Source organism: Aspergillus affinis (genome assembly GCF_023601865.1).
Source record: "Aspergillus affinis strain CMG 70 chromosome Unknown NODE_155_length_73532_cov_90_197332, whole genome shotgun sequence".
NCBI lineage: Eukaryota > Fungi > Ascomycota > Eurotiomycetes > Eurotiales > Aspergillaceae > Aspergillus > Aspergillus affinis.
In genome coordinates, this window is record NW_026515936.1 from 48,558 (window position 1) to 73,532 (window position 24,975).

General features: G+C 50.8%; 6 protein-coding genes across 6 annotated transcripts; 2 read left to right on the top strand and 4 right to left on the bottom strand.

Annotated features, from left to right (window-relative positions):
• Positions 1-194: 194 nt before the first annotated feature.
• On the bottom strand, positions 195-3,771 carry KD926_002558 (putative proteinase; the record flags this gene model as incomplete). Its single annotated transcript, XM_053094249.1, has 8 exons — positions 195-416; positions 478-538; positions 586-661; positions 710-1,960; positions 2,011-2,200; positions 2,248-2,426; positions 3,138-3,480; positions 3,592-3,771. The coding sequence occupies 8 exons, from the start codon at positions 3,769-3,771 to the stop codon at positions 195-197; spliced, it is 2,502 nt and encodes an 833-aa protein (XP_052950974.1).
• A 2,956-nt stretch (positions 3,772-6,727) lies between these two features.
• Positions 6,728-8,746, top strand: KD926_002559 (uncharacterized protein; the record flags this gene model as incomplete). The annotated part of the gene is made up of 5 exons (XM_053094250.1): positions 6,728-6,939; positions 7,007-7,030; positions 7,082-8,456; positions 8,505-8,599; positions 8,668-8,746. 5 exons carry the CDS (start codon positions 6,728-6,730, stop codon positions 8,744-8,746), a joined length of 1,785 nt encoding a protein of 594 aa, XP_052950975.1.
• A 155-nt stretch (positions 8,747-8,901) lies between these two features.
• On the bottom strand, positions 8,902-9,735 carry KD926_002560 (esterase/lipase family protein; the record flags this gene model as incomplete). Its single annotated transcript, XM_053094251.1, has 1 exon — positions 8,902-9,735. One exon carries the CDS (start codon positions 9,733-9,735, stop codon positions 8,902-8,904), a length of 834 nt encoding a protein of 277 aa, XP_052950976.1.
• Positions 9,736-17,848: 8,113 nt separating this feature from the next.
• Positions 17,849-18,769, top strand: KD926_002561 (uncharacterized protein; the record flags this gene model as incomplete). The annotated part of the gene is made up of 2 exons (XM_053094252.1): positions 17,849-18,236; positions 18,618-18,769. The coding sequence occupies 2 exons, from the start codon at positions 17,849-17,851 to the stop codon at positions 18,767-18,769; spliced, it is 540 nt and encodes a 179-aa protein (XP_052950977.1).
• Positions 18,770-19,896: 1,127 nt separating this feature from the next.
• KD926_002562 (uncharacterized protein) lies at positions 19,897-21,444 on the bottom strand (the record flags this gene model as incomplete). The annotated part of the gene is made up of 1 exon (XM_053094253.1): positions 19,897-21,444. One exon carries the CDS (start codon positions 21,442-21,444, stop codon positions 19,897-19,899), a length of 1,548 nt encoding a protein of 515 aa, XP_052950978.1.
• A 352-nt stretch (positions 21,445-21,796) lies between these two features.
• Positions 21,797-22,152, bottom strand: KD926_002563 (uncharacterized protein; the record flags this gene model as incomplete). Its single annotated transcript, XM_053094254.1, has 2 exons — positions 21,797-21,926; positions 21,983-22,152. 2 exons carry the CDS (start codon positions 22,150-22,152, stop codon positions 21,797-21,799), a joined length of 300 nt encoding a protein of 99 aa, XP_052950979.1.
• Positions 22,153-24,975: the final 2,823 nt, after the last annotated feature.

The window sequence follows — 24,975 nt, forward strand, 5'->3', positions numbered from 1 at the left end:
GAAGTAGTACCTCTGCAGTCATTGCAATGACTTGAGAAGCAGCAAGAAAGAACTCAATATGGGGGGATATGGGTATATTTCATGGAGCTAGGGGTACTCTGTACAAGAATGGGGATGAGGAGTTTACCCCTCACTCTTATCGATAAGCAGTGCAGCCTCAGGCCCCAACCGGGATACCTGTCTGGGCATCTCCACTAGAGGGGTGTCCTCTGACTCTGGACGTGACGGGCATCGTCGAGAATCGCATTCCACAGTTCCTGATCTTCCACCGTCATATCGTGAATTTGGTGTGGTGCACCGAGTAAAGGAACCAGATCACCCTGACAGACAGTGTCTGGCTGGGGCAACTCGCCGGTTTGGAAGTATTTGCGGATCGCTTTATTGACGCACAGGGAGGGCGCCGAGAGGGTGGAATGCTGTTGTTGGTTAACATAGAGTGTATCAAACTGGACGAGATTAAGAATTAGGGTTACGTACGCCCTCCGAGTCCTGTCGGAGCAAAACCGAGCCGGGGAATTTCTGGACCATATTTTCCGCGCTGATTGACGTGAGCAGGATTCTTGTCTCATCCGAGTGGGGCATTACCTTCGCAGCGGTGTGACCGGGTCAAGCAGGTTGCTGACGAACAGCAGTGGGTGTGAAAGATTCGCAGAGTAGGGCCCTGCGATTTCATTAGTCCTGTTCGTGATGAAAACCCGGGGTCACCGACCTGGCACCTTCCATTTGGCTTTCACGTTCCATCCGATGCATCCCAGCCCGATGTGGGCCCAGTAGTCCCCAAGCATGGTGCTGTCTTCTCGAAGTCTTTCCCAGTCTTGCAGGAACCCCTCTTCGTCCATTGCCTGCAGATACTCCGCGTCTGTGCAGAGGACTGCCGCGCTCGCATAGGCTTCGTTCGTCCCGGAGGGCTGGCAGGAGATCGACCACGGTCCGTCAAAAAGACACTGCGGGGACGGACAAGAGGGTTGACGGCTTTTCTGTTTGAAATCGGCGACCTCAGTCCCGTCTCCGTCCGAGAGTGACTTCGCGTGTCGTGCTAGTAGCGGGAATCCGACCAGGGGTTGATACATGGCGATGCGAAGAGACAGCTTCAAGTCCGTCCACGTGATGATTTCTGGTCCTCGCGTGTCCGATGCAGGAACGGGGATAGAGGCATTGTAAAGCTTGTCTTCCAACGTGCGATATGCCTGTTTGATTGCTGCCTCTCCACCCTCGCGATAAAACGGACAACGCTCTGCGCCCGCGGTAGCGCAATAACGTGCGAATTGATTGAAGATTTGATCTGCATCGATGATGGAGTTGTGCCCTTTGTTCGAGTAGTATTTATCAATATCAACGACACCGTCAAGTACGGCTCGCCCAATGCGGTCGGGGAACATCTTCGCAAAGATGGACCCCAAGATGGTGCCGTAAGAGCGTCCCCAGTAGAGTAGTTTCTCATGACCGCGATTCCATTTTGTGCGCCTTGCGATAGTTTGTTCCCCATCAGATCCATATAGACGGTCGCTTCGAACCTGTTCCGCCTGGCCTTGCATTTCCCGCCACTCGGCGTGTCGCTCGATGATTTCAAGCATATCGCGAGCGACCGGAGGGGTATTTACATGCTCTCCTAGCGCTTCTTGCTCGTTCTCCGGCACTGCAGACAGCCTCGCAGAGCACCCCGTGTTCAGAGCGAGCGTGCGCTGCCAGTTACGCACAAATGCATCGCTGGAGCTGCTCAACATGCCTTCTGCCTCGGCCTGTAGTTCCCAATTCTTCTGCGAGAAGAGATTGGGAAAGCAGCCGAACCCGGGCGTAGTGTTGTTCACTCCACGAGGGTCGAACCCGATGATGTCGAAGTATTGGTAATGGCTACTTTCTGGGTCGTGCTCTGCCGTTGGATCAACGCCTGCATCGACGATGGTTTGAAAGTTTCGGCCAGTGCGTAGGACCTGCGCCACGCCGGAGCCACCGGGACCGCCTATCCTGGTCAGCAACAATGAAGACGACGGTGGTGACGCAGAACCATACCGGGATTAATCAAGATCGGACCCCCGTAGCGAGGATCCGTCACCGGCACTCTGGCTGGGAGGCGTGTAACTGCAATTGCCACGCGACGGCCCTTCCCGTCCGGTCGATTGTAGTCCATCGGCACTTCCAGACGGGCGCACCGAAAGCCCTCAAAGCAGTCATGGTATTGCAATGACGGCGACGGAGTAATCTGTGGTCCATTAATAGCTGATTGGCAGGCTAGAATTTTAGTCGTACCTGGTTCCAGTTGAATTCTTCTCCAGGCTCGCTAAGACTCTCGAATATATGAGAGGGGAACAGCCACCATATCGACAGCACTAGCGCTATCAGCGCCAGCGCAATAGACCGGACCGCATGTCGTCGCGGGGAATAAACCACAAACCCTGGAGAGACGACACGCTGACAATCGGTGAACGCTGCCTGTTTTGAGTCTTCCATATGTCCCACTCAAGATGCCGTCATTGACAGTCGGAAGAAAAGTGGGACACCCGCGCAGAAATAGTCAAGGAATGGGAGCCCGGTCGCACGAACTCGCTCGCATGCAAGATGATTGCCACCGTCCAAGACACCGGATTGCAACCGCGAATGAACGCAACAGATTGGGAATGTTCAAAGACCGATAGGTCAAGTGAAAAAATCCATCAGGGATGGGATGGCAGGCTGGAATGCCCAGAACCGAGATCGGTGGGTGCAAGTGGGATGGATCAGCATGGTGGAGTCGCTTGATTGGCACACGCGTCTCACCTGCATATCTCTGGGTTCATTTGCCCGAGGCCTGTCACAATTCAGTCTCTTGCATTATTGCAGGGATGGACACATTGCGCTCTTATCGCGCTCTTATCGCGGCATATGGAGTGCACGCATGAGACCGGGGAGTCAAGATATAACAGCCAAATGATGATAAGAAATATCTATATAGAACAACACCCCGAAAATCTATCTATGATACAGGAATGATAGGATAATGTACCGAGAAACACCAACTGTCCGGCAGATGGCAGAGAAAGAGAAATTTTCACAGTAAATGGAGGGCCCTAGGAAGGAATAACCGTATCAAGAAGAATCCTTTAGTCAAGAACAGATCCTCCTTATACCCTAACAACTTTTCATTATTGAGGAATGTTCACCTGCGTCATCTTTTCGACTTCCTTCTGGTAGGATGCCCTCTCGGGGGGATAGCGCCCCCAGTGCCCGGACTCTCTCGGGCAGCGAAGCCTCTGCCTTCTCCAAGGAGGCGACCAAGGCATGGAACGAGTCTTCGTTGGGATGTAACTCTGAATTCTGACAGGTTTCCGGCAGAACGCCTTCCCACAACTTCATAGATCGCTCGGCTTCGTCAAAGAGATGTGGCATCACTGCCTCCAAGCCGCTGAGGTGGCGCATGAAATGGTGAACGGATTGGTTCTCGCGCTGTTGGGGGTGTTGATACAGCGACTCCGCGTGGTTGGGTGTATACCGAGTTGTCGGCAGCTACTGGTCAAGAAATTAATGGAACTGCCGCCAGACATCGCCCGTCCCTTGCGAGTGTATCATCCAGCGGTCGGCAAGACTTTGGGACACGTGCCGCAGCGCTTCCCGGACCTTGTACGGGTCGTACTGGAAAAATAGCGAGTCCGATGAGAAATGCTCGGCTAGCTTGCGCTTGAACGCCGTGAATTCCTTGCGGCTGGTTCCCTCGTAGATTGTAGTTACAGGGAGCGATCTCCCCGAATCGCAGTATTGAACCCATGCACCATCGTCCCTGGTTATTTCCAACTCCATCGATTCCGAGCGTGAGCGCTTTATTTTCCTAGTCGCATGATGTCCCGAACCTTCCGGCGCCTGTAGAAGTAGATTGGGGGAATCGTCTGGCACATGTGTTATGGGAGGAAGAAGAGTCTGGCGGAAATTTTGCAACCCCGTTGCTCGTCGGCAAGTCGTTTCTGCAATTGTAGTAAGGTTTTTTCTTTTCTCACGCGTGCGAGCTCATTTCCCCCGTGCTGGATTTGGGAATCTATCTGGTGGGTGAAGACGATTTCGTTTCTGGCCCTTTCCGCGTGGAGTCACCTTGTCGTTGTCAATTTGTCCCGACAGTCGAGCAGGGAGGCGTAAACGACTCTATCCCTGTGGCCGCGGGAGATGACTAAACGCGATTACATCATCGCCTTGCTTGACCGGACCGATTATTCAACACGATCCACATTGAATCGTATGATCAGAATCATACAATTCCTCTCATTTTATACTGATCAAGAAGCCCCTGAAATTGCATAGATATCGGCTTCTTTATCGCGTAGTTAGATTGAATCAAGACCTTCCTTCATTTCGAGTATGAACATATAACTAGTTAGTTAACGTATTTCACTCCCGAGCGCCGCACCTCCCGCCAATTCCTGCCCATGGGCTAAATACTATAGAGCCTTTATCAATTAAACAATTGCGTTTCTGTCTAAAAGTCAATTAGGAACTCGATTAGGACATTGCAATCGTCTATGTCCTAGATTATGGCAATCACTGCAGCGCGGTGGCGCTCGTACGCGCAGCCTAACTGCAGAAAACGCTGGGTCTATAGGAAGCGCATCTTGAGCTTCATGGACCTCATTCTCGCGCTGAAATCGCTCTAGACCCTCTTAAATAGCCGATCCCTCTGTAATATCTAACTTTCTAGTAGGGTGCTTTCCTTTTTGAAGCTGCTTTTCATGAGAAGCGCGTAATTTATGTATTTTTTCGCGTGTAAGAATAAGCTCATTAAGATGTAATTCATGACCTTTAATAAGCTTATCAAATCGCGTCTCTAGCGAAGATGAAAGGCTCTGTGTACGCGCTTTAAGTAGCTGCTTCACGGTAGATGCCTACTTTTCAAGCTGCCTCGTAGTGTACGGTGTCTTAGGTGCTGCATTGGTTGATCGACTGCCCGGTAGTGTAGGGGTCTTTAGTTGAATATTCAGCTGACTGAGCACCCTATCTGGATTGAATGGAACCAGGCCAGCGCCTGCGAAGCTATTCCGAATAGTCTCTATTTGAAAAGCGCGTTCACGAGCTTGTAAAAAAGCCTCTAGGAAACCAAGCTTATAAATATGATTGATTTCTAAGCGTGCTTGCTTCTCCACTAAACTCCCGTATGCTTTTTTTAAAGGCGCAAAGCAGCCCACGTCCAGAGGCTGAAGCTTGTGGGAAGAATGAGCTGCCATACAGATAGGAATAATATTATTCTTACTGCATATCTGGTCGAATTGAGGCGTAAGATGGCTGCCATGGCCGTCGAGAATAAGAAGACGATATCTTCCAGTTGTACGACCAGTAGTAGTAGGAATAAAGAGATTTTGAAGCCAGCGAAGGCCTATCTCATCAGTAGTCCATCCATTAGGACTAACTTCAATCCTACTATCGCGTGGGAGCTTAATATCTTGATACCAACCCTCTATATGGACCTTCCCTTTAAAGATCACACATGGAGGAAGGGCCCAACCAGTAGAGTTGATACATTCAATCGAAGTAACCCATTCTCGATTGCCTGGCTGTACAAGAGATGCCTTTCCATAAAAATCAGCTCTAGTAACTACTTGAGCAATAGCTACTAGACCCATAGCGAAGCCAGTCTCGTCAAAATTGTAGATATCTTCCTGTGCGATCCCATGCTGCATTATAGTGATTTGTACGCGAGCTGCTTCACGAATGCTAGAGATTTCTGCTTTTTTTTTAAAAAAAGCGGAAACTGCTATTAGGGACCTACCTTCTTTCCATTTCGAATCTTTTGAAATTTGACGCGCTTTTGGAGGCATGGTGGGCAGTTGAATCAAGGAAGGCAAGACGACGCGTAGATTTTTGATGAGGTGCGGCGCTCGGTAGTGAAATACGTTAGACTCATCCCCATAGTGCCCCTGGGGAAACGCGACCGTGTTGGCATCACGTGCCGGCAGATACGATCAGGCCGCAACAGGCAACCAACTTAGTCAGCGCCGCATCATCTGAGCAGCTCCGCCGCTGCTGCTCTTCTTGCTCGCGTTCTCTCATTGCTCGTGTTCTCGTACCATCGCCAAATGCAGCAGCCTATCGCCTCGTTGCCAGCCTAAATGACGTGGTGGTTGTCGCTTCACAATCGCCGCCATTTGCTTGGAAGTGAGTTTGGCCGTTGTGGATCACTTCCATATTCCCACGATGAGTTGGTTGATGTAACCATAAAAACTCGACAATCGGCCAGGGGCAAGTAGGGAAAAGAAAAAAAGACATGCAGAGATTTCTTCATCCCTCCGGTCTCTCGTCACCCCAATGGAAAGTTGGTGACATTGTCGTCGATCCCGGACTGATCGGCAGCCTTAGCGTGCGAAGAACACCATCGCCAGGGAAGAGTTCAGTCGGCTGATTGGCAGCCCCTCACGCTTGCGTTAGGGGGCAATCCGGCCAGTCTCCTCATTACGTCGATCACATCCGACTGACTGGCAATCCCTGCTTCGACTCTTCATTCATCACGCCCACTTTCCCCCGGATGACCGTTTGGCCCGTTCTCTCTGTCGGTTGATATTTGACTAAACCCCCGATCTTGGCAATCCCCTCCATGACTGGGTCTGACCTGCCGCACCGTCAAGAAAGAGCTCAATACGAGGTGTGTTCTTCGTGTTGATTTCCTTGCCATCCAGGTCCTTTTTTTCCCAGCTCAATCATTTCCGTGGTCTCGCATGTATCTAATTCTAGGGCTTTAGTCGGGAAAAGGTCGCTTTTTGCCGACACTAGGGTCAGAATGCTGAGTGCATGGCTGAGGTGCTTTCGCCCGTCGCAGGAGAACGAAAGCATCGCCAGTCCCCATCCGTCATCCATTTATGACGAGAAACATCCAGACTATGAAGTCAACGTTCAAGAGTCTGTCTCGGCGGTACCTGCCACCGGTGCTGCCAAGATTGAAGCCGTCGAAGCGGTAGGAGGTCGCAAAGGACGCTATTTGCTGTACGCGGGGTATGTGCTTCTTGTCACCGTTTAGTGGTAGACCTGCTGATGATATTTTTCTCTTCGCTTTCATCAGGCTGGCAATGATCATGACCATCTAGTGAGTTTGGTGCATTATGTGGACGTCAACTTTCTAACCACGACCTCGCAGTGAGCTGGACACATCCACCGTCGGGACATATCGCAATTTTGCGACTTCGGATTTCGACCATCTTTCCATGCTGGCTACTCTGAACACGGCGGCCAGCATCATCTCCGCCGTGTGTAAACCCCCGATCGCCAAAGTGTCCGATGTTCTTGGTCGCGCAGAAGCGTATATCTTTACCCTCGCGTGCTATATCATTTCGTATACACTTTGCGCATCGTCCAAATCCTTCAACACCTTCGCCGGTGGTTACGTCTTCTACTCTATTGGTCAGGCTGGGATGGCCATCCTCAATGCTACCGTTGTCTCAGACATCTCGTCCATGCGTTGGAGAGGATTCGTTTACAACATTCTCTATGTGCCATTTTTGATCACCCCGTGGATCTCGGCTTTCATCGTCGACAGTGTGGTGAATGGAATCGGCTGGAGATGGGGTATTGGCATGTTCGCAATCCTCATGCCGTTCTGCGCCAGCTTCATTATCATCACTCTGCTAGTGTTCCAGCAGCGGGCCAAACGTTCGGGTCTAATATTAACCGAGGGATTAAATATCTATGACTTCTGCTCGAGAATCGATCTGGGTGGTATCATCCTCCTCAGTGGTGGATTTACGTTGGTGCTCATCCCAATCACATTAGCGGCCACCACGACCAGTCGCTGGCAGACCCCCTGGGTGGACGTTCTGATCGCCCTCGGTGGTGTGGTGCTGCTCTGCCTTTATCCGTACGAGAAATATCTCGCGCGACATCCGGTGGTTCCCGTGCGCTACTTCCGCACCCTCTCTGTCGTTGTGTCGGTGGCCCTGGCTTGCGTCGACAACATCGGCTTTGGCAGCACACATACATATCTCTACATCTGGTCGATGGTCTCACACAACTTTTCTCCGCGCGACGCGCAGTTTCTGAACTACACCAACGCCGTGATGCAGGCCTTGGTCGGCATGGGCACTGGACTGCTCATGTACCGCATGCGCTCGTACAAGTGGATCGGGGTGATCGGGGCGGTGATCCGAATGGTCGGCTACGGTGCCATGGTCCGACTGCGCACCAACGCCAGCTCTACAGCGGAGCTCTTCGTCGTTCAGATAGTCCAGGGCGTAGGGAGCGGTATCATCGAGACCATCGTTGTGGTCGCGGCACAAATCTCGGTGTCCCACGCGGAACTAGCGCAGGTTACGTCATTGACGATGCTGGGATCGTTCCTTGGCAATGGCATCGGCTCGGCGATCGCCGGGGCCATCTACACGGGGAAGTTGCGCCACCAACTCCGACTGCATCTGGGCTCGGGCGTAAGTGAAGACAAAGTTGATACTCTCTATAATTCCATTACGGGAACATTGCCTCCGTGGGGATCCACGGAGCGGGGTGCAGTGAATCAGGCCGTAAGTTCATTAACTATTCTTTGTCGATCGAGGACTGACCGGGCGCAGTATTCCGACGTGATGGGCTACATTACGATCGCAGCGCTCGCCTTCTCCGCCCCCGTAGTGATTTTGGCGCTGGTTCTTCCTAACAAGAAGCTGGGGTGTGTATACCCCTTGCGTTTCAGTCCCTTGCTTTACTCAGGTTGCTGATCTTCACTTCTCCTGCCAGGGACGGACACAATTTGGTTCAAGATGAACAACCCCCGCGCACGTCTCAGGCAGCATTAGTCGACAAGGAAAAGCGATAATGTACTGACTAACATGATTGGAAATGCCACGGCTATTAATGGCTTGATTAATTTAATTATACATTATTATGATATGATCGCCATGCAAGATGCAACTGATTCTGTTCGAAAGATAACGAGATAGAAAGAATGGAACGGCCTTCAGCCTGATATATTTATTTCCCTGGGGATCCCAAGACGCAAATAAAGTTGCGATCCGGCGTGTCATCCAGCGCATTCTTAACCAAGTTCCACACATTCAGGTCGTACGCCTCGCCGATATGGCCGACGGGGTCGAACTTGCATTTGTTTTGCACCCACACATTGTTGACGCCAGATTCATGCACAAAGGAGGTGGATTGGGGCGTCACCAGCTCATCCAGCTTCGACGCAATGACCGTCAACTTGTTGCCGGCCTGCACGATCGGCTGGCCGTCATTCAACTTATCTATAGCCGCACCGTCGGGGCCCAGGTCATCGCAGGCCGCACAGCCCACCTTATGCAAGACCTCGCTGACCGCCTCTCGTGAGGCGTTTCCGAAAGCATACGCCAGGTTATAGATATTGGCGAAATTCGTCCCCCGGGTCGGCGGCGCGATGGCTACCAACTTATCCAGTAGCTCTGACGTCCCTTCCTCGAACTTGGGCACATACAGCGTCTGGAACGCGCCCTCCGAGTGGCCGACCAGATCGATCTTCTCGGCGCCCGTCTTTTCCGCGACTTCGTGGATGTAGTCTGCGATCTCGGTCGCCGATTCCGCGATGGCTTTCAGTCCGCCGAGGAAAGGGAAGCCATCGTAGTCGCCGTAGGTCTGGGCGAAGGTGCAGTAGCCCTGCGCTTGTAGCCAGTATTGCAGGAAGTTCAGGTCCTCGTAGAAGGTGGCGCCCAGGCCGTGCAACAGCACGACGGGGTTTGGGTGTTTTTCGCTGCGGCAAGAGAAATCGTTGATGCCGAAGGCCAACGTGGATGAGGCCACAGCGGATCCGAGTAGGAGGGATCGCAGATGCATGGCGATATATAGGATATTAAGGTATGAATTATAAATAATGTATGAAGCAGGCTGACAGGAAGAAAAAATTAAAAAGGAAATCAGAACGCGAGACGGCAGCTTCCATTTATCCTCCGCAAATCCCAGGGGCATGGTTCCTTTTTTTCCCTTAGCTTCAGCCCGCCCAGTGGAGATAGGATTCAGCTGCAGATTCGATCAGCCCCAGCTGCATGGATTTACCCATCACATTTTTTCTCCTCTTCCTCCCCATTTCCGATCAGATTCACTGGAGCTCACCGTGTCGATCGCTCAGGCACAATTTCCGTGGGCGGCCTGATTGGCCATGTCGGTGGAGCTGAGCGGACTCAGGCCGACTTTTCGTCACTGCGGGCCCACGCTAAGAACAAACTATCGATCGCATTTGTCATGGCGATGAATACGGGGCCCCTTCATCACGGAAGTTGATAGTAAACGGGCTTCCCCTTCCATGGGTCGGCCATCCGGTGACAGGCCGTTACGTGAATTTCCCGTTGTTTGACCCTCGTGGCAGCCGGTTTTGTGTGAAGGTCGGTGACGAAGCAGCTCACGGGCTCTCCTCCCTATTTAATGGCCTTCCTATCGTTCTCTGCACCTTCTCTCCTGACTTCATCTCTCACCTCACCGCACTTCACCACTAGTCGGTCTTCTGGCTAGTTGACTTCAATCTCAGTTGAAGCTCACAATAACTATGGAAGTTTAATCATCATTTCATTCTATCTCATGGTAGTCCTTCTTTGCAAAGGTCTTGCTTCTTTCCTTTTCATCACAAGGATACCCAGCTCACAGCTAAGCACGCCTTCATCTCTTCCCATGAGAAGAGGATTTCCAATTTCTTTTCTATTCTCTTTTTAATTTTCTTTTCCCAGGACTTCTAACATTAGCACACTGTATTCTTTTGCTTTCATCCTGACGAGCATTCAAGATCGGTGCTTGGCATAATTTCAGGACCGCTCGAAGAATGACCGAGCGTTATCTGTTCTTTTCACATCTCAGTCTAATGTGAAAGATTCATGTTCGATTTGGGTCATGTCTATCATAATTTATGGCCCTCGTCTTGATTTGAAAACCATCTAGCGACAATACATGCTCGTCAGCGGTGATTAGCCTTTCAAAGTGAGATGGCAAGTCGAGTCTTCGCTAAGTCGGACCTTTCGGCTCGAGTATTTTATGAAGCTGGGATTTATTGTCTGTGATTTATGTATTCCTTTTTTCAAATGCTGGTTCTTTTAGAACTGCTGAAAAAGGGCCTTTTCTTTTCTTTCGTTCTTTCTTTAGGTATTTTGGTGAGGCATCTACTCTTACTGAGCATTATCTGGTCGACGTTGCACAAGGGGAACAGAAATCGGAGACCACGGTTCCGGGCGCTTGATATATGGAAAGCAAGATGCGATAATCCACTTGTTGTCAGAAAACTTGATCGTCTTTTCTGGCACCGACAAGAACAAAGTCAATGGGCAAAAATGGCCGCTGCAGAAGCCATTCGGCAGGTGAAAATGCGTTCGAGAAATGATATGGCAGCGGCAAGCATCAAAGTATTCGATCTGCGAGCTTTTCATATGTATCCATTTTGAATTCTCGGTGGTCTATCTTCCACTTTTCGACGAAGGATGAACTTGATTTTCACCACTTTCGAGCTTGTTCAAACGTCCGCTCAATGCGGTTTATCGACAAATTCCGGCTATCGGAACACCAACGGTCAAATGATCTGCCTACGCTTATTTTAGCCAACTTCGGGCCTAGGCATATGGCCTGGTTCAATCACAAGGTGATAGCTGGGGGGTCAAAGGTCAAAAAGATGCTCATCACCTTCCCCTTTCAGGCTCCATGGCCGGGCACTGTTATCCATTGAGTTGGTATTTTCAGCACGAGAACCATCCTTTAAGGATATTCCTTTGTCTCGTGAAAAGCGTGGATACGAAGGACGGGGCACGACAAATGGTTGCAAGTTCACCATTACCGACGACCAGTACGAACATTTCTTGAACGGTGCATCCCGGAAAATCAGGCTTAATGTCATCAAAGTTAAGTCCATGCTCTGTGCCAACAACTCCGATGGGTTGTAATAATGTCCTCTGCCAAACAAGATGCGTGGATTTCAAGGATGAATGACTATACTGGAAGACGCATCTCATATACCTCGGGCTTATACTATCAAAAATAAGCCCTTGCGCCGTGCCAACAACTCTGATGCGTTGCAATAAGTCAGAAATTTGCCAATACATCTGGAGGTCCCCAGTGTGGTCAAAACCCTCCAGCATATCTGCATTTTGTGTGACGCCACTGGTTGAAAGCTTTCGAGGTCAGTCAGGGCTTGCAGAAAATGGCAGAGTGACTTAGGGACAGAATTAAGGATCCGCTGGTTCTTCGATCGAACACGCTCTCTCTGTCCTACAGAGCTACCACCATCTGCCCGACTCTCCCCATTACTCAGTCGACCGCTGAAAACCCCATCGTCCTCCCTGACTCCGATTGCGACCGCGGTGTGCAGGGCGACAATGCTGACAACCTTGGACAGTATGGACACGAGAGTAACGAAGAAGAGCAGGACATTCACACCCCTGCCTCCCAGCGTGGCCGGTAGGTCCTGTGATTTTCATCACTATGTATCGCAATTTCTAACCTGTGGTTAGTAAGCGTCGTCGCTAGCTACCTCTGGCCACCGACTCGCCTCCGCTGTTTGCTTTTACAGGTCACTCTTCGCACCACACGAGTGCTGCATATGGTTGAGTACTGACAGTAGCTTTCACGACCGGATCAGTGTCATTGATCAGTTACAATGAACAAAGATGAAGCCAAGGCCCATATATACACCAATCCTGTTGTAGGCATGGTGCTGGAAGACATTCAGGTGATAGGGGAAGGAGTAGTTCTGCGCAACAAACCCTCTCCACCGCCAGAGCAGTCTTGAGAAACTTCGTCAACTTCTCAATTTGTGATCGTATCTTGATATCGCGGTCCATGATTGTGATCTTCTACTGCTTTTTATCGCGGTCCTCCAGAAGCTTCTCCACTACAGCTTCATTCGCGGCTGGTCCGGTATCTTCTTGGAAATCTAGATATGACAGGTTCAGCGATAGAAGTGCGGCCTTGGACTCCCAACGAAGCTTTTGGAGTTGAGCTTTTGCTCGAAAGATTCGGTCCGAGCTTCGCTACTGGCCAGATGACGTATGGCTTAAGCGTGGTATTCAATCATGTGTCAATAGAGCTTGGTCAAAGTCGCAATGAGAGGCTAGTAGTGCTGTCGATGCTTGGGGTCGTCATCTCCTGGATTTATCTTCGCTGCAGGAGAGCAAGCCAATTTCCGAGGCTTTTTCGAGCGAATGTTCTGGGAGTTTCAGTGCCATAAACCATCGGCAGCCACATTGATGCTGGCTATGGAGAAGAAAGACAAGGACGGCCAAACAGGAACAAGCTCTGCGCCGTTTTCTACCTGGTTATGATAACCGACCCGGGTCATAACCAGTCTCATCCCAGTATTGTCCGGGTCATACGAGAGATCCTTCGCGATATTTTGCAGGTGGCTACTACCATTGTCACCTGTCGCAATGGTCTCTGTTGGATGCGTTTGTTCAATACGCGTTTCCGGCAACGTTTTGGCTGCGGATCCAGCTTCAGACACTTTGATATACCAACAGCATGTCTAAGTGACAGGATTCTAGAGCCTAAGCCATCTTACAGATATGGCAAACTTACAAGGTGAGGTGAATCGCCGGTGAAAGATGGCTTTGCCCAAGCTCTGTCGTATCTCCAGCATGTCTACATCATCGAAGCTCATTCAACTATCCCTCAAGCTCATGCTCCAATGAGCCCAAACTCAGAAAGGTTTCCGATCCTACCTAGACCCGAGAGGCCCGCGAAGGGTTTTAAGGCAGCATGCGATGCTTGTCCGATGTTGTTCCCTCAATCAGCACAACACAACTGCCTATAGTTGCTGCTTCTTTCGACTACAAGACCAAAAGACTCACCGGGTCCATGTCGACCTGGGTTTTATTCTTGTATCAAGTTGTGGATGACGTCTTCTCTAGGCGGTTCTACTGCCCGTGTGACTGTTGATGCGATAAACATTCACGCAATATTCATCGATGTTGCATCCTACTGCGACTCAATGTAATATGGATACTTGTGACGATATCGGATGGTTAAGGTGCATGTATCATTCGATTGTGCAGCAGGTGATCAGAATGGACCCCAGTTATTATGCCGTTCGGATCACACGTGGCGGCTCGTGAGATACCCCTACTACGCAAAGTATGCATGGCATAAAGATCGTACGTTCTTCCGACACTTCGACGTCAATGTCAGAAGTCATCGAAACGAAGCGCGGTATAAACGGCATACATGGCAGTGTTTCACTTGACAGTGAACAGATTTCATATTATGCTGCCGCCGGCTGCTTTTAGTAGATGGTCAAGTGACCCTGCACCTACCGATGATGAACATCCTGCCACCAGTGGATGGACAAGAAGTAAGCTACGAATATGCTCACTTACTCCATGTCTGTTGTTCATTGACTTAACTCGGGCTTCCACTTACTACATGCTCCACCTCTCAAAGTTATCATCATGTTAATCATATTCAATGATCTGCCCTTAGTGTTTCTTCTGCACGTTCTGCCCTCCTACCCTGCCTATCCCCGGCGGCTGTCCTCTATCCATCCTATTATCCTTCTTGTGAGCGAGATATTCGGGATCCAAGGTATGATGGAATCTACCACAATATCCAAAGAAATACTCCATATCCAATCGGTCCAGGATCCGATCGGTTGGCCTGTTCCCTTTATCAACAACAGGAAAGTGGATCTCCATAGACCACGAGATCGAGACTAAGAGTGCATATCGCACTCCATCCAGTCCGACCTGGATTTGGATGACTCGCCAGCGGGAGAATATCTCTCAACATCCCGCATCGCATGTGCTGCAAATGCTCTTGCTGCTGTTTTGATTGTACTTCGCAAGATCGAAACCGTATACCTGGCCAACATGATTGACGTGGAGAATAACTCCGCATCCGGTTCAGACAAGTTTCGTTCTATCCATAGGGGATTTTAGAGACTACGGTTTCATGAACTGGGCAAGGCGTTTCCGGCCTCTCTCGTCCGATCGACTTGTTCAGATCGAATTGCCAGAGACAAAACCAGCGAACTTTATTTAAATTGGGGTGTAGCTTGTCTACGGCTCAAGAATTCTGTATCTTCCCTCTCGATGCCATATAAGCCGCGACTTCTATTTATGAAAAGAACACTGCGACTGTTGAAGGCCGGCGGACGCAATGTTTTCCATGGCCTCTGCCTCCCATTATCGAGCATGATAATCGACCTCGTTCTGAAATGGCCTCCTTCAAATCGAGAAAGAAATTCGTCCCGAATTTAGATGCAACCCCAGCATATGAAGCATTTTGAATACAAAGGCAGAGGGGGGGAGGGGGGGGGGTTACCTTAAGCTTGCCCAAAATGAGTCCGTTTCTTGAACACGGTAACTTCATTCCAAGAGGGTCCGATTATTATCGAATCTTCCCGGCATTGTTCATGTGGCGGGCTTGTATCAGCGGTTATAGGATCTACACCTATCCGCTTGATACAGAAGTCGGACTCGGTTATGTTATATGTCAAATCTCCCCAGTTCTTCATCTGGCGAGCTTGTAACGGCGGTTATAGGGTTGAAACCTATCCGCTCGATACAGAAATTCGTCTCGTTTCACTCTTTCTGTCGAAGCCTCTCATGTGACGACGTGCCTGTATCGGCGGCTATAGGGTTTGTACCTACCCACTTGATACAGAAATCTGTCTCGGTTGCCTTACTGCATGAGATTGACGAACTGCGTCTTTCTATGGATGGGGAAATTAGGAATCTGCGAGAGAGATGGTGAAACCCCGCCCTGTTTCTTGATGAACGCAGGAAGTGGTTCTAGCGCTCAACGACCTTGGAAGACATCTTGGCTGATGGGGTACGCCCGGGAAGACGCGCTGGGCGGAGAGAAAGGGAAGAGTTCTGCGTTGAGAAAGTTTCTTGTGGTTGAATTCACGGACGTCGAATCGACGACATTTCGAAAATGTGGAGGCTACGAGCCTACATTTGAATTGCATATTGGACGAACAGAATGGTCTCTGCGAAAGATCTTCTGGTTCTGGTCGATAAACTGATGATTCGTCATCTGCTCCCGCCGTTGCTGAGTCCACCGGCGCAGTCACCCCACCATGGATCCACCAAATCCTGGTGGTTTTTTCCTCCAAGGAATCCCGGACAAATCATTATTATGAACATTTGATGCCATAATAATATAATCTTGACGGCGCACTTAGATGCTGACCTCCGACGAGTGGGTGACCACCGCAATGGATTACTCCGGACGGAGTCATAATGGGCGGGAAGGAGGGAAGGTATCGGCAGCGGATCGGTGGGATCCAGGGACATCCTCCTGTTCAGGAGTATAGAGACCTAGACGCAGATCAGTTGGCAGCAAGACTAGGCCTATTACGGGCGTATAACTGGAGGGACCACAACACCATGCTCAACCGCCCTTTCTTAGGATGGGGTCTTGCCGACGTCCTTGAGTACCCATATTATAGCGAATCAAGGGGGCTTGCTTGACATTCTTTAAACCAACGACACGATGCCGCCCAAAAAGAGACCAGTCCAGAAAGCGCCGCAGACGCTCGCGCAATCCCTGCAGTCCCGAGTACTCCGCAAATCCAGTTGACACCGGCCAGCAACCGAGTGGATGCCGTCATCACGATCAACGGGCATGCTCATCACAGCATCGAACAGGCCATTACGTTGATCAAAGTCTTGCCTCCTGCAAACCGATACGAATTGCAAGTGCAGTTAATGCACACCCTGCTAGAAAGGGCTGGGAGGTGAGCGCATTAAGGGGTGTTGCTCTCGACAGAAACAGCATACCAGGCCGCGGAAATCACATTCCCATCTTTAACAGCGCAAATCCCCAACCGAGATCAGAAGCATGGTACCGTCGTATCACCAAATAAACCCGCCAAGTTGCCAGGGAGCATCGTGAAGTCGCCCGAGTTCATAACCTCCAGCACCGGGCCCAAGCACGATTCGTCGCGATGATGGAGCACCACGCGAAGCTGGATCGACGTGATAATCGCCTAGCCCCCTGTCTCTACAAAGGCCTTCAAAATTCGCCTACTCAGGGCGAGGATGACCAGGTCGTCTAGTGGCTCAATGGGAGGCAATGAAATGGATGATAACATGGTTCAATTTATTGCTCAACGATGTCCTTGAATTAATATCGAAATGATAGTATCCACTGCAAGGAACAGGACACCATACAAGCATTTCTGAAGCCTCTGCGGGAAAGTATGTTCCCCAGATTTAATCTATTGTGTCATCGTCTATTTTAAGATAGAACTCTACGACAATCTTATTGAATTTCGATGACCAAATTGTCGACCGACGTTTCGATCGGTTGTCTTTTCCAGATTCAGCCGATCAACAATCGATCTTGGCACCTCATTGTTGCATGTTCTGTTGTAGGAAGGACATCCATGGGATTCGTTGATATAGAATCCAATGACTAGGATGCCAGTCGATGTTTCTGTCGGTCGTGTACCCAGGATAAACCTGGATAGTGGGGAGGCCGTCAACGTAATGGCAGTAAGTCCTTCTTTTCTCCTCATGTCTCCCTCTCCTTGTTTGTCCATGGGCGTAGCAACGACATATTCGGCTTTTTACTAATATTTCAAAGGCTTCATTAATAGAAGTATACCGCAACGTTTGATGAAGCAGCTCCCTGCTTTGCGCAATTAAAGCAAAACAAAGCAAAACAAAAGCTGTGGTGTCTGCTTCTACAAACAGGAATATAATATCGCGTTAGCGACTCATCAATAACGCCCACAAACCATGCTTGTCATCATGGTTCTTAATCCAAACCAAAACAATAAAAGTGCTTTGCACAGTTTGTCCTTGATTGACGACGATCCACTCGACCATAGTCCACTCTTATGTATCATCTTTGGCAACAACATGACCTTGCATCATTGGCCGTCGTTATGATATCTTAAGGATATAGCTATGTACATTACCAGAATAGTGTCGAGTGTGAAGAGATAAAAATTCCCGCTGAGAAGGCCTAGGAGATGAGGGATCTCTATGAGGAGATGCAGGAAGAATGGCGCAAGGAAGCGCGAACGATTTCTTCCGATCTAGGTGATCACAAAGCTTTAGAGAGCGACGATAAGTTAGATACGGCTAGCGCACTAGACGAGGCACTCGCTGCGGGCGAAAGAGATGATCTTGAAGCGACAGTACTAATATTGCTGCCTTCAGAGAGCGGGAAAGTCCGGGTTGAAATGACAAGAGTGTCCAGTTGTGCCGATGATACCGGTAACAGCCAAGTAATGCTCGGCATATTCTTTGAAAACATCTTCATCGGTCTTGCCAACACTCTTGCCTCCGCTCCATTTTTCGCTGCCGCTGGCTGGTCGTCCAGCCGGCCTTGCCCAACTGTTAATCCAGTTCGAAAAGGTCAGTTCTTCGTGTTTTTCAATACACGAGTCATAAGAACGAAACTATCTGGTGTGAATTTCTTATTATCAGGCAGACTTTCCCCAGTACTGAGACTCTTCCCACCATAAACTGAGAATTCATCACCATGAATCCATCAAACACCAGCAAATAATCCTTGGCTCTGATCGTCGACATTTAATCCCCTATAGGAGAAACTGCTCGTCATATTCAATCGTATCCGACTGCATATCCAAAGAAGATCACAAAAAGAAAGGAAAGGAAAAGGCACCAGGGGCAGATGGGGGGGCCCAGGGCCCTCAACTACAACAAACGCACGTGCGCCACCGAGAACAAAACAAGGGAGAATAGGTGGAAGTACTGGCACTCATACTGTTATAGACTCTTTCCGCTCTTTCCGGATCCTAATGACAGGAAAGCCCATTTTCGATCCTCAATCCATCACCCGCGGCAGAATAATGGAGCTTCTCGACTTGAGTCAAGGATTGAAGGGAATTCCTGAGGGCAAGCAAGCACCTAACATCGCCAAGTAGAGCGCTAAGCCCATGTTTATTGGCAATACATGTCACCTCGACACAGTCGACGCTGGATGCTCGGATTCAGCGCATCGTTATCGAAAAAAAAAAAAAAAAAAAAATCTTTATTACGAATAATAACATTTTCATTATTTTTTGATTTAGCTTTTATAATATTTAACATATAAATATATTAAGATATTAATATAATTAATCAAATTAATTATATAATATTAAAGCGCATTCGTACGCCGCGCTTATATACATCTTGAGGAAGGCAGGACGGAGGATAAAGGATTCAAGGCCAATCAAGCCGACATGATCCGCCGAGTCAGGGGTCTTGGAGCAGGCTACTGAAGGACTCGTTGCGGAAAACAAGCGCCTCCTTGCTGATAAGGTATCTACGACTATCCAACCGCTCCCAGCTCTACACCTCTCCCTGATCAATTTCGGGGCCGAGATTGTGGAGTAATATGCGTTTCAATCGTGCGCAGGCGTCTCCCATTGTTTAGTGGGTTAGGTTTTAGTATCTTGTTCGCGAGAGCATATTGGCGGTGGCATTAGACGTTTGCATGTACTTTAGCATGCAGCTTATTGTTTCTTTTTACGGAAGCATATATTCATGTGGTGAATCATCCTGGGATCGGTGTATCCTGCTGTTAATTGTGATTGCAGGGGTATGACAGGGGGAATCAGCAAAGATAGAGCAAAAGCACAAACAAACTACAAGGCAAAGAAAGAGAAACACAATAAAGGATAACCTAGCTTACAATGGCAAACGGTGTACGTTTTTGTTCTTCGCAAGTCATTATGCAGTGAAAACTTTGATATCGGGAAATGAAGCCCAAGGGTTCGAATAATTTAGTTTAACAAAAAAAGGTTTCTTTCAATCAGCATTAAAGCTTTCTTCATATTATTGTAAAGCGTTCAATCAAAGCCTAGGACTATCTCAAACGAGCGGATAAATTAAAATACAAAACAATATCAGGCATAACGAGTGTTCCATAAAATTTTCCATGCCAAAAATTCACAAATTCCCAATCCTTATCCCAATGAACATCAAAGGATGTTGTTGAAGGGGCCGCAGATCCAGGCCACAGTGATTATCGGCGAGGCGTAACATCCCTCTTAGCAGGAGAGATCGTCTAGTTGTCCTCCTCACACTCGCACTCCTCGTCGTCGTCACCGGAGTCGGGGGAGTCGTCAGATCCAGCGGGCTGGCCGTCGTGCTGCTCCTCGCAGTCCTTGGAGCCGTTCTCGTACGTGCACTCGATCGAAGCAGAGGTGCCGGAGACGGGCTGGCCGTTGATGGTGACCGAGGACGAGGAGTGGCCGTTGGAGTTGGAAGAGGAAGAGCTGGAAGCAGAGCTAGAGGAAGAGCTACCCCAGCTGCTGGAGCTGCTGTAGCTGCCGGGAGCGCCGGAGGTAGGGGTGCCGGAAGAAGAGCCGCTAGCGCTGCCACTGCCGCTGCCAGAAGCGCTTCCAGAAGCACCGCCGGAGGCCCCGCCAGAGATGTCACCGGAGCCGGAAGCACCGCCGGAAGCACCACCGCTAGGGCTGGGCGAAGAGGTATCGGGAGAAGAAGTGTCGGGAGAGGAAGTGTCGGGAGAGGAAGTGTCGGGAGAGGAAGTGTCGGGAGAAGAGCCAGAAGGGCTAACACCGGAGGGAGAAGGAGCACCTCCGCTGGGAGAGGGAGCACCTCCGCTGGGAGAGGGAGCACCTCCGCTGGGAGAGGGAGCACCTCCGCTGGGAGAAGGACCGCCACCAATTCCGGCACCAACACCACCACTGGCGCTGCCGCTTCCACCAACATCAGCACCAACGCCGGCGCCACCGCTGCCGCTGCCGCTGCCACTGCCACCAAGGCCAGCACCAACATCGGCGCCAGCGCTGCCGGATCCACCGACATCAGCTCCAACACCGGCACCACCGCTGCCGCTGCCACCAGCGCCGACATCAGCGCCGACATCACCGCTGCCACCGACGTCAGCACCGACGCCGGCACCAGCACCACCGTTTCCACCAAGGCCAGCGCCAACATCAGCGCCAGCGCTGCCGGATCCACCGACATCAGCTCCAACACCGGCACCACCGCTACCGCTGCCACCAGCGCCGACATCACCGCCGACATCACCGCTGCCACCGACATCGGCTCCAACACCGGCACCGCCGCTGCCGCTGCCACCAGCGCCAACGTCAGCACCAGCATCACCGCTACCTCCAACATCAGCACCAACACCGGCGCCAGCGCCGTCCTCGTCGCAGTCTTCACCGTCGGCTCCAGCGCCAGCACCGGCTCCGAGGCCAGCGCTACCGCCAACATCAGCGTCACCACCCACGTCGGCACCGACGCCAGCACCGCCATTGCCACCGGCTCCGGCTCCGGCTCCAAGGCCAGCGCTACCACCAACGTCAGCGTCACCACCCACGTTGGCACCGACGCCAGCACCACCCTTGCCTCCGGCTCCGGCTCCAAGGCCAGCACCAAGGCCAGCACCCAGGTGGGCACCAAGATCAGCATTGGCACCGGCACCGCCGTGGCCTCCGAGCAGGCCGGAAAGGAGACCGAAAGTTCGGGCCTCCACGCGAGGAGCGGCTTGGTTTCCGGGGTGGGAGGAGGCTCCGGTAGTCACAGACACCGGGACGGCCATAGTTGCGGCCGTGAGGGCCAGGGCACAGAAAGCGTAACGCATCTCGTCAAAAGAACGTGTGTGAAAGAAGAAAATAAAAATTAAGTATAAAGAGAACGTGGAAAGAGAGACTTTTTCGGTTTTTTCTTTTTGTCAAAAAAAGAGTGTAGCGATGTCCAGGCTGATGATGAATGAAGAACACAATGGTCAGGGAAGAACTAGCTCCTTTATATACCCCTGATGCTGTCCGCCCAGTGCAGTTCTCGATCTTTCACCACCCCATGGATCCAAGACCTCCGTTCTATTCTGGGCTCAGGGAGGGCCAGAGTTGTCGGGGTTGCGGACGGTGATCTTCGTTTCAAACAGGAACAAGTTCTGGGGGAGACCAGGAGACGAGCAGATTATTGAAACGCACTTACCAAACTTTGCGAGTCAAGGTTTGGCACACTTTCAGGTACCCGAAAGTCTCCAATTGCCAGCTCGGGGCAGTCAAACTCTGCTCTGGAGATAGCGTTGTCGACATTTCGGCAACGATCATGCGTTGCCTGGACCGTTGTTAGTTGGTCGACAGGCCTGGATAGCGCAAAAACTGGCAAGTTACCGCTGCGACACCGAAAATGGGACAACAACTAGCTCGACCAGCCTCCGCTTTGGGACAAGGAAACGGATATGGAATATCCCGACCCTCTCGGAGACCGTTCCACCTGCAGAGTCACCCTTCGACTCTCGTCCTCGTCCCTCGACCATCGCCCCGGGGTCAAGGCTCCGCATCTTGTCGTGAGACCGTGATAGAACCAGTCACTTCTCTCCACCAGAATATAATTAGAAATGGAATGCGGTTTAGAATTGAGAATAGAGTTCTCATTGTGGAGCATGCTAGGGCTGGCGGGATCGCTGAAACGAACCTATGCATGGTTTGAAACCGCTTATTTTGGGTACGAGGGTAGGTTCGAACGGCCGACCCGATTAGTCGCAGATCGTTGCCTCGACTCCGGGGGTTCCCGCGGACTCTCACAAACCAGGAGATCCTCGGATCCTCAGAATTGAGCATATAGCATGACTCTCAGAATCACGGGGCTCTGGGCCTTGGGAGAGTCGGCTGCGCTCAAAATGGTTAGTATTATCTCTGGTCGGTTTGATCTGGAATCCTCCTAGTGATCTTTAGCGCCGATCCCAAAATTGAGACTGCTCCTATTCTCTTGTTCACAGGAAGAACATTTAGGCTTCTCGGGTTGTTTTCTATGCGCGCTCTGTTCGCTTGCATTTTCTCAACTGTGAGTTGTAAATCTCCGAGTTAGATGGGCAAAATCGATTCTTTGTCAAAGAATGCTTGTAGCGGAGGCAGGCAGCCGCACGCAGCCGTCCTCCACTCTGCAGTCCGCATGAACTCCGGAGCATTGGTGGTTCGCAAGACCCACAGCCCCTGGGAACCACGAAACAGGGTCGCAGGGCCCTGTTTTACGCTCGTCGGCCTCTATACCCGACCAGGTATCAACGGGGATGATCCAGCCCGGGAAGATAAAGCGGATTAACGGCACCGCAGCCTCCCTACTGGCCAATGCCAGTCCCACGGGCATCGGGGATTGACTCGTTCTTGTGGCGGAAGACGGCTAAGACTAAGGCGGTTCGAGTTCCCGTGACTAGCAGGTTAGAAGGAACCATGTTTCCCTCTACCAAATAATGGGTTCATTTGGGAGATGCAACTATCGAAGGAATTCGTGATCCATGAAGGCCCTTGGAGGGAGGTTAAAAGTGGGAAGCTGGAAGTTGCTGGGCTTCAGGGGCCAAAGGACAGAACCTGTCGCCCCTTTTCGACCTAGCGGCTGCCCGGGCGGTGTGGGGCCTCGATCTCCCACTAAGCCCGTTGGGGACATCACATGCTCGGCCTCGCCATCGCCCATCGAGAAAACCCTCACCACGTCATGTCCCTATGGCTGCAGCTTCCTTTTCTTCTTCGCTTCCTTTTCTTCTTCGCTTCCTTTTCTTCTTCGCTTCCTTTTCTTCTTCGCTTCCTTTTCTTCTTCGCTTCCTTCTCTATCTGCGCTTTACCCCCGCTGCGCTCCCCCAGCCTCGGGGAAAAGGGGTATTTTGGTTGTGTACGCGTTTCCGGGCGCGTACTCCACACGCGGCTTCTTGGCGCGTCTGGCGTACTTACCTTGGTAACACGTAACCTGCTGTGTACCATAACAGGCTGGGATGCTTATATGGGCTGCTGTAAATCTAGTTACTAGCTAATAGCTGGTAGTCTGGGTAAGCAGCAGCAAGCTGAAGACAAAAGTCAGAATGAGGAATAAGCTATTAGCAGAGATCCATATCTAGGCCTTGCAAAAATGGCGCCTAGGCCGGGATCCTGAAAATGCCAAGCTCCAACTACTAGCAGCAGCTTATATCTAGGCCTTGTAATCATGGCGCCTAGGCCGAAGCTCTAAAAATGCCTAGCATCAGGAATCATCAGCGCACCATCCAGGCAAGGGATGTAAAATATATGCTAAAATCCTCCCTGCGGGGTGACCTTTTGAAAAATTGGTTTGAGGCAATGCGAGAAACCTTTTGAATATCTACCAAAAGGGGGCCTAGGTGCTCCGAAAGGAGTCAGTGATCGCTAGAGGGATACTGGGATATGAAAACCACCCGACACAAAGCTGTTCTAGTGGAGTGACAGGGTACCCTCGAGTTCAGCTAGCTCTGGGATTGAGGCAGAAAATCCTGCCTCAGCGAGGGATAGAACAAAACCTAAGTACTCTCTGGAGTAATGGAAGCTGTTAAGTCTAGCAGGATAGTAGTTGCCGGATGTGTTAAAGGCAAGGCCTACACCAAGACCGAACTACTTATTACTTGAACAGGCACAGCGCACCGCTTCAGAGTTTCAAAGTATATGGTAGGAACTGAGCTAGGTTAGTAGGGCCTATTACACAAGCAATACGCTGGCTAGGTAGTGCTAGTGATGGCCTCTGCAAGACATGGTCGGCTGCTAGAGGGAGACCACTAGCAGTAACGGGAAACTATCTCTCTGAGGTAGCGGGCCGTAGCACTATAACGGTGACCAGAGGGTACTAGAAAGGTATGTTTCCAGATCGTACCTGGACCGTGGCTGTGTGGTATCGCCGGCATTTCAACAGATGCTTCCAACTCGTACTTGGACCGCAGTAACGTGGTATCGCCAGCATATCCTACTAGATGGACCTGCGGAGACCCTATAGTGGCTCGAGAGGACGGATGCGCATGTCGGTCAGCTTAGAGAGAGAGAGTATTATGCCTGACTCGTACTCAGGTCCCCAGGAGCTTCCTGGCGCGGTATCGCCCATAATACTATTGCCCTTGCGGCTGGCTTAAGGTGCAAACTCCAGAGATGTTTACAGCAGCAGAACCCTTTGGGGTCAGGGTTCTGCCAGTAGGGCCGGGTAAAATCACTTTCTGAGCAGGAATGCCAGGTTGAAGATGGTATTGGAATCGAACGGACTTGTTAAGGCTCTGCCACAGGCGACCGCGAGCCGCCCTACCCCTGTTGTCTCTGGCGCCCTGCACTCTACCGGGAATCAGGGCTTCTACCAGCAGAGATTGAGCTAGACTATATAGCTGCTACTGCTACAGTCC